The 9,359-nt window shown below is 35.0% G+C and overlaps 1 protein-coding gene across 2 annotated transcripts in view; it reads right to left on the bottom strand.

The window, feature by feature from the left end:
- Positions 1–9,359, bottom strand: part of LOC107733942 (furin-1-like) — a 115,295-nt gene that overhangs the window by 2,405 nt on the left and 103,531 nt on the right. For both annotated transcript variants that reach the window (XM_016545797.1, XM_016545796.1), the window contains exons 13-15: positions 6,674–6,853; positions 6,452–6,576; positions 4,293–4,406 (exon numbers count right to left, since the gene is read on the bottom strand). In XM_016545797.1, coding sequence (XP_016401283.1) covers positions 4,293–4,406; positions 6,452–6,576; positions 6,674–6,853 — 419 coding nt within the window. The remainder of the gene's footprint in view (positions 1–4,292; positions 4,407–6,451; positions 6,577–6,673; positions 6,854–9,359) is intronic.

Genomic DNA, 9,359 nt, shown 5'->3' with positions numbered 1-9,359 from the left:
ATGTGACCCTGGACCATAAAACCAGTCATAAGGGTCGATTTTCTGAAAGCTGAATAAATAAGCTTTTCATTGATGTATGGTTTGTTAGGATAGGACAATATTTGGCTGAGATACAACTATTTGAAAATCTGGAATCTGAGGGTGCAAAAAAAATCTAAATATTGAGAAAATCGCCTTTAAAGTTGTCCAAATGAAGTTCTTAGCAATGCATATTACTAATCAAAAATTAAGTTTTGATATATTTACAGTAGGAAATTTACAAAAGTTCTTCATGGAACATGATCTTTACTAATGATTAATGGCAAAAAAGAAAAATCAATAATTTTGACCCATACAATGTATTGTTGGCTATTGCTACAAATATACCCCAGCGACTTAAGACTGGTTTTGTGCTCCAGGGTCACATTTTATTAATACGAGTCGAATCTGTTTATCACCTCATCACTAACTGAGATACTATATAGAATACTATATAGCTACTATATAGAATAATAAATTCATTGCATTTTTTTAACCCCACTTTTGCCTTCTTAATGTTAAGTATTTAATTTGTTACAACAAGTTTTAAAAATAAATATACATTCATTTAAAAATAAATAAATAAATAAATAAATTTATACTCAAAAATAGTGAAAAACCGCAAAGAAATGGTTGAAAAAAAAATGTAAAAACAACAATAAAACAATAATTATAAACAAATAAAAATATTAACAAAAATATTGAAAGAAAAGGAAAAAGAAGTGTATCAACATATTATTTGTCAAGCTTGTTGACTTACAGACTGTGAAGATAAATGAATGGATATGCACAGACAAGGTTACCAAACATGTCAGCATGTATAAATGCATAAAAGTTCTGAGGCTATACCTTTAATACAGTGTGCAAACCTATTTTAATATTTATTGTCTGGCTAGGTGTACTTTCACTGTCTTCTTATTTAAAGGTGGTTTTTGCTTTGTTTTTTAAACAAAAAAATATTTTATGGTAAATCAACATTATGCCATTATGCCACAAACGCTTGTTTCCAGAGCTTAATTTGTATTGAACCCATAACATTCTTTAAATAGGACGCACAGTTGGGCAGCTTGTGTGTGTGTGTGTGTGTGTGTGTGTGTGAGATAGAGTAAATTAATCCACCTGAGGACTGAAGCTAAACACTGCAGGTCTTTTCAAATGCGCTACCTCTTTAAGGACCCAGATTTGCTTGATGCGAGTCCCATTTCTGGAATAATTACTAAACCACCCAAGTCAGCATCTTCTGACAACTGCAAAGGCTCATCTACTAAATGGCATTTATTCAGCGCAAAATCCCTTTTTATGGGTTGGTTGGGCATGTTGGGTTTGCTGTGGTAACAGTGCTTAACACCTGGAGAGGATTCAAGCTGCGGAGGTCAGATTAGAGATAACATGCAATCCTTCGTCATAAGAGTATAGTAGAATAAAGAACTCCTGGATCACTCTTTGAGACTCATACGCGGTTAAGGCAACCCACCTGACATATACACACAAAGCGCTTTTTGCTGATACAAACAATGCACATATTGACACCAAATATGACATTTCAAAAAGCAATAAGTGGCCATGCTTTGCAGTCATTTTACCATGGTTAAGAGTGTTCTTATGCGCGGCGTAAAGAAGTGTCTAAAAGACAGTGTTGTTATTGCTAACTAAAACTATTTAAAATGGTTTTCATTAACTGAAATGAAGCTGAAATAAATAAACATTAGATGAACACCTAAAATAAAAAAAAACGTAAATGCAAATTAGACATGTCGCTTTGGCAACTAAATTAAATAAAATTATTTTAAGACAAAGTACTAAAATCACTAAAACAAAATCTATATTTTTATAAAATTAAATCTAAATAGAAATATAAAAAACGAATTACAAAAGCACATACAATTACTAAAACTTATAAAAGTTAATTCAAAATAATAAACAATTTTTTTACAAAATTACTACAGCTTAAAATAAATGTAAAATGAAAACTGAAAATATATCAATAAAAGCTCATTCAAAATGTATAAATATTGCTTTTAACAAAATAACAAAGTATAAATATAAAAAATATAAAAATAAAAGCTAATTCAAAACATTAACAAATACTATAAAAGAATACAAATAATACTAAAATAACACTGCTAGTTTAACTGTTTAAGCTGTTTAACTGTGGTAAAAATCACTGTAAGTCAGAGCTCCCTGTAATGTATTAAGACATTTTATAAAATGTCAGTGATAAAAATAAATCAATAAATAATTTTTAATACAATAATTTTTTTAACCCAAAATAACGTATGATTTGTAATTTTTACATTTTTTATTTGTTTGAATATTAAAAAATTCAGATATTTTAACCTTTTTTCCATTTTTGACAGAAATTTGGCCTCAGACTATTGTGTCGTATAGTTGCATGTAGCCTCAGCGACATAAACGGCATGTATCCGTGTAATCCAGCCCACCCTACATCTGTTCACTAACCGCCTGATGCATATTGTACACAAAATTGCTAGCTGAAAATTAGTAGTTTGGCTAGTATTACGCAACCTCCTTCCTCTGAGTGCACCAGTCCACCTGCAAATACAGTCCTCTTACCAGGCTGTCACAAAGACTGCTTTTATGAAATCCAAGCTGGTGCGGTATTGTTGTAACAACAATTTCAGATAAATGTGTCGGTCAGACAGACTTTTCCAGTGTAAGTGGCCAGTTCTTGGCCAGAATAAGTTGGGTTTGATAAGAGGCTAAGCTGCATTACACTCTTAAAAATCAAGGTTCTTTATTGGCATCTGTGGTTCTATGAAGAACCTTTAACATCCATGGAATCTATCCATTCCACAAAAGGTTCTTTATAATGGAAAAAAAAATTCTTTAAATGATTAAAATCTTCTTCACCCTAGAAAAAAAATTGTTCTTTTAAGAACTGATCACTGAAAGGTTCTTTAGGGAACCAAAAATGGCATCACTATGAAAACACCCTTTTGAAACCTTTATTTTTTAGAGTGTAGACTGTGTAAACAGGCTTTAAGAAATGCATTATTGGGAGAGAAATAAACTACATACACCTCTGCCCATCACTGTACACAAACAAAAGAGGTGAAGACCATATTTTCAGCATTCATACTGAAATCCTTTTAGCATGGTGTCATTCAGAGGAGGAGAGGAGACGGCCAGTGGAGGAGGCAGAGGACAGAAAAAGGAAAGAGCTGATGAAAGGAGGTATGCTGCTGAAAGAGTAGTGTGTGTGTGTTTGTGAAGAGGTAAGAATGAGCTGGCAATGAGTGTCCACAGAGAGGGGCATGGCCGCAGGCTTAACTGGACAGCTGCCTTGAACACGGCTGCCAATGCAGCTGGCACTGTGAACTAATTCCAGGATGGAGTTATGAACACACAATTTAACAGCTAAGACATGACCAGCACAGCACTCTCGACACAAGAAAAAGGGACCTATAAAAACAGCTGCAAGCTTTATAGCTTTAGTTTAAAGCTTTCAATTAGTGAGGAGATTATAAAGGTCACATTTATGTTATTTATTAATTATTTATTATTTATTAATGAATAAACATTTTGTAAAACCATAGACTAGCATTCAAAAGTTTGGGGTTGAAAGATTTTTTTCAAGTGCTCCCCAAGGGTGCATTTATTTGACCATAAACTACTGTTTTCTATATTAATATTTTTTTTAAATGTAATTTATCCCTGTGATGCAAAGCTGAATTTTCAGCATCATTAGTCCAGTCTTCGGTGTCACATACTGCATACTGCCTACTATTTCTTAAAGATAGCACGTAAAACAGAATGATATGCATGTAATTACACAACGATAAACATTTCAAATAGTAGCAAGCTTCACTGTTGTTGCATGACACTCCATGACATGATTAATTCAGAAAAAAAAATGACATGCAAAATATTACACAAAATGTTGTGTAAAACGTCCAAATGTTTTAGACGACAAATAAAATAATGAGTCAAGATGATGTTAAATGATGTTTATATTGTTTTGTTAAACAAGAATGGAAGGTCAAGTCAAGTGCATAGTTGTGTGTGGTGTACTTTAGTTGTAAACTGCACATTTTGGCAAATGCATAAGCTCATCTAGGTGTCCCATGCATGAAAATGTGCATAATGTGCACAGCACACATTCTGCAGAAGAATGAGTATATATGAGTAGTATGGTAGCATGCCATTCTCACAGAATCAGGTCTGAAAGCAGCTTAGAGTTAGAGGACAGCTAGTAAATGCCACTAGCGGTTGCCAGGGGGCGCACTTTCACCATCATTTACTCTGACTCTTACCTGTGCAGATCTGATTGAGGTCGTATGTTTTGCAGCTGCTGGAGTCTGCTGCTGAAGGGCCGGATAAACTAGAAGCTGTGCCATAGAGAACCAGCGTGAACTGAGTCAGAGTGCCTAAGACAGACAGAAAGAGATTCAACAATCTGACTCATGTACACAAGAAACTCACAAAATGAGAACAGTTGCCAGTTGTGGATCATTATGTCTGTGTTCATTCTGTAATCTCTCTCAACCAGTAGACTGTATTACACTGTAAGCACATTTATTCAGTCAGCAGATGCTGTCAACTAACAAATTAGGAACAACACAAGCAACCGACCAAAAGCAAACAATATTAGCAGAGCTGATTTCTTAAGTAAACCAGAATAGTGCTAAGTTAGAATAGAGATATTAAAGCAATAAGCCACAAAAGGCAATGCATTAGTGATCTGACCAAAGTTAACTAAAAAAAACACATTAACATTTTTGTTATTTAACATAAAATAAACATGAACTTAAATCAAATATAAAAAACGTTTTATTTGAGCTAGTTGCCTAAGGAAACACACGCAACAAAAAATACTAAAACTTTACAATGAAAATGAATACAGAAAAAATATATATAAAAAAAAAAAATAAAACAATCTCAATGATAATAAAATAACACTGATTATAACTTATAACTGCGGGGCATCTCAAAGCTTAATGAATTCAAACGACAGCAAATCAAAATGACAAAACTATGTTAATAATTAAAAATAAATGAATAATTTTAATATTACTTAATGATAATCACAATAAACAATGCTTTAAGTGATATAGCTCATTAGACCTGACACACATACAGTTCAAACATATATATGTGTATATATTAAAACATTTTACAATTGTAATATATAATATAGGAATGACATTTCTGAAATATTTCATTCTGATTGGTCATTCTGCATTAACATACTTTAGTATAATGACCATAACTGCATAAATGACCACCGTCACAGGTAATGATTTCCTACACGGCTGTGCTAGTTTCATTTATCAATGCTTGATCAACTAAAAAGCAGTATTTATTAGCCATATTTTGTATAAAATAAGTCAAATACAAAAAAAACTCTATTGGTATTCTATAATTGTATACAACACTCCCCTTTTTTTATTTTGACAATGTCTGATTGTACATTTTCACCAGTACATCATGCTCATTTTGTGCCCACTAACACAAATCACTCAGAAGATTCAAGTTGGATCATCATCGTGCCCTGTAACGGCACACGAAATGTCCGAACACAGACTTCTTGTCATCATCGTTCAGTAACTGTAGTGTCGCACTGCTTCGACATGCATTAGATAGATGGCACACTTTGTCTCTATAGTCCAATAATGTCAGTAGCTCTGTAAATTCTTAAAGCAACAAAGAGAAATGGACTAAGTAATGCACTGGACGAATGGTCCATTCAATCCAGACATAAAGCAGCTGTGTTAGCGTCTGAGCAGAACTAATGAATGGGTTTTGGCTGGGATTTCCTTTATATTTACAGTGTTCAGGGGCGGCTGAAGAGTGTGATAGGGAGGAAAAACTCGGTCCTCTGATTTACTTAGCTAGATTTAATTAATCAGATTTACTGCAGGGTGTGGTGAAGGAAGACAAATCGACTGTGACATAAAAGAGGAAGAAAACAGGATTGGGCAAATAAGGCAGATTTAGAGAGAAGACACTCTACATTTCTGTAAAGTGCAGGGCAAAGCACTGCTAGACATAAAATAGACTTCTTTTTTTTGGATCACAATCAATATTGGGCATATTTTCAAGGCACAGTTTCTTTTTTTTCTTTTTATGATCTTTTATTTTATTACCTTTTTATTTTCTTTTATGAACTTTTCGATTTTATTTGATTTTATTATCATTTTTAATTATAATTATATTTTCCTAATGCTTTTTTATCTTTTTTTTTTTATTATTTGATTTATTTTTATGATCTTTTTTATAGTAGGTTTGCCATTTTTTATTAGCAGAGAAGTAGATAAAAGAAATGAGTCAGGACGACATTGCGGAAAGAGACCAGGAATGTGACCAGGGTACTGTACACTGGAGGTCCAAATATGTTGAACATGAATCTCCCGCATGAGCACCATACGTCAGAAGCACAAAAAAAAAGCAAAATGGATGGGCGAGCTGTTACCATAGTCACTGATCCCAGCCACGTTCTCGATCTCCAACGTCCATTCTCCACGAGGGTCCTCGTCCCAGGAGTGGGTGGTCATGAAAGCCCAGTCATTGAAGCCATCAGAGGAGTAATCATGAGGTCTGAGAAAGAAAGAGACAGAGAATGTTACACTTAAGTGATTCAGCTATGCTCTATTTGAGTATTATGAGTGTGGATGCATCCCTTTCAGTGCCGAACCTGGGTGCAAGCAGTGTGGAGCGGGTGCCCTGTGGGCTGATCAGGTAGATGGCCAGATTTCCTCTGCGGTTGTAGGACAGGGTGAGCTGGGCTTGAGCATGTTCTAATGAGCTCACAAAGGTGTCCGTCCCAGCACATGCATCCACACTCTTGTTGATCACCAAATGACTCCCAATGTTCCTAAAAAGAGGAAAATAGTGTTCAAAAACTGACAGTTAAACCACAATGAAGTTATACTGCTTAATATCTAATTATGAACGCATTATACACTATCTTTTAAAAGTTTGGGGTCTGTAAGATTTAATGTTTTTGAAGGAAGTCTCTTATGTTTACAAAGGCTGCATTTATTTGATAAATAAATACAGTAAAAACAGTAATATTGTGAAATAATATAAAAATTTAAAATAAATGCTTTCTGTCTTAATATATTTTAAATATAAATATTATGCAAAAAATATATATATTTTTGTGGAAACTGTGATACATTTTTTCTGGATTCTTTGTTGAATCGAAAGTTTAAAAGAACAGGATTTATCTGAAATAGAATTTTTTTTATAACAATGTAAAAGTCTTTACTGTCACTTTTGATTCATTTTATATATCCTTGTTGAAAATCCTACTGACCCCAAACTTTTGCAAGTTTTGTGTAAGATCATCAAAATATTCTCTCTACCAAGAATCACAATCTAGCTCAAAAAACACTAGATATGGTTCAGATCATCCTATAATGTGCCATATATCATCCACCAGGTGAAAATGATTAGTTCAACTGCTTATAAAAGCAACAGCACACGCCTTCGAATGTTCGAATGCAAAGTCGAATGTTTTTAAATGGCAAATTACCCAAATGTTTACTTAAGTCTCAAAAGAAAGCATAAGCATAAATCTTTAATGAATTTCCAAACATTGTTTGAACAAAGAGGTAATTATTTCCCAAGAAGTTATGTTAAACAAAGCAATGTTGTGAAAGCTTTACTGTGTTTACTTGTACATAGTTGATGCATCAAATTGACATTACTAATAGCTACTGGGAAAAATTAACAGCTTACTGAATCAGGATCGCTATATCAAACCGCTGCTACAATACTTAAGAGTGCAAAACACATTCCTGGTCCAACAGAAAGGTTCAGTCAGGTTAAGACCTGTGCCACCGATGTCCGCTATGGGAGCCGGTAGGCTTTTGCCACTCTAAACCCAATCCTATAAGGAGCTTAGAGCAGCCCGGCCCTGCTCACTAGAGACAGGGTTACACTGGAAGAGGAGCTTAAATCAAGAGAGAGAACGACAGGCTACAGCCTCTGACAAGTCCATGAGGAATGAAGCGTAACCCCTCTGTGCACAGAACGCTGCAGCATGTGCAAGACTTCAAGTCGGAGCTGTTGCGAGCGAAAAATGAAGAAAAATACAGCAGAGATGGATTGAAGCAGCCCGTAATCACTTCACTCTGTGACTTCTGCAACCAGCATGTTAAATTGGGCTTTGCTCCAAAACCCCTTGATCTTTCCATAACGTTGGTGAACCATAAAGGATGACTGGAGGAAGGGATAAAAAGAGGGTGAGTTTTTAGAGAGCCAGACATGATATGCTGGGACAGAGGACGAGATTGGCGGAGAGGTACTTTGAGGGTCAGTCTTGAGTTCCAAGATGTCAGCAGTGATGGAAGTGTGACAAACGTGGATGTAACAAGCTTATCTGCAAGTCATTACTTCCTTTAAACATGCTCTGTAGGCAGCAGAGATGCCTCATGCACTGAAGCATCATTCAAGTTGTGCAGATCTAAATTTAAATATGATAGGCCGTCAAAAGTGATGTTTCGCTCCCAGCTCGTTTCACATTCCCATTTCCTCTTGCACTCCATGATCTTTTTCGCAGCACTAAATTTAAAGGCAAGGTAAGTGATTTGGTTTAAAAACATTTTTTGTTATGCTAGTTGAAAGTCTCTTCACATCCCGATAGCAATCACTAAGTTAAGTGGTCTAAATGTATTTATATAGTCTGTGGAAGGCATAGAATAAAATGTTCATCCCATCAAAATGTTCGGTCTGAACATTACGATAGGCTGTCCTGCCTGCCTGTCAAAATATGTATTTGCATACCTCTGCGCACTCTGTTTGTGTAAACATGATACGTCATCAGCGCGTTGGAATGGAAGGCGTTATTACTGTAATATTACACACTTTGTACTGTAATGTTTTCTCACTGGTGAGTGAGACATGAGGTAATCTGACAGTGTTGCTTTCAACCCTCCACCAACGCTGTCTCTCATCGTGTCGCTGGTTAGCCTCTGCTCTGCCTGTGCATGCTCATGTGTTTTGGAGGAGGCGTGGCTTTGCAGAGTGATTATGCAGGGAGGGTGGGATCTTGTGCTTTCAAAGCTAGCTTGCTATTGCTAGTCTTTGCGAAATCTCCAACCCTAACTTTAACGCATACCATTTGTGTGCATCGAAGAACCTCAGTTTGCCATATGTTAGTGAAGAATCAATTAAGACTGCAGTTTCTTCTAACAAATGGTCTAGTGAAAATCCAGTCATCATTTACTCAGTCTCATGTTCCAAACCTGTACGACATTTTGCAGAACGCTCATGCTGCTTAAAACAGTTATATTTTTACCTCCAAATTTTTTAAATAATAATTTTTTATACTTAAAAAAATATATTTTATAATCAAAAATAACATCTAATAAATT

Source organism: Sinocyclocheilus rhinocerous, unplaced genomic scaffold (assembly GCF_001515625.1).
Source record: "Sinocyclocheilus rhinocerous isolate Xijiao unplaced genomic scaffold, SAMN03320098_v1.1 scaffold760, whole genome shotgun sequence".
NCBI lineage: Eukaryota > Metazoa > Chordata > Actinopteri > Cypriniformes > Cyprinidae > Sinocyclocheilus > Sinocyclocheilus rhinocerous.
Note: the sequence above shows the minus strand (reverse complement) of the source record. Positions and strands in the feature narration are given on the sequence as shown.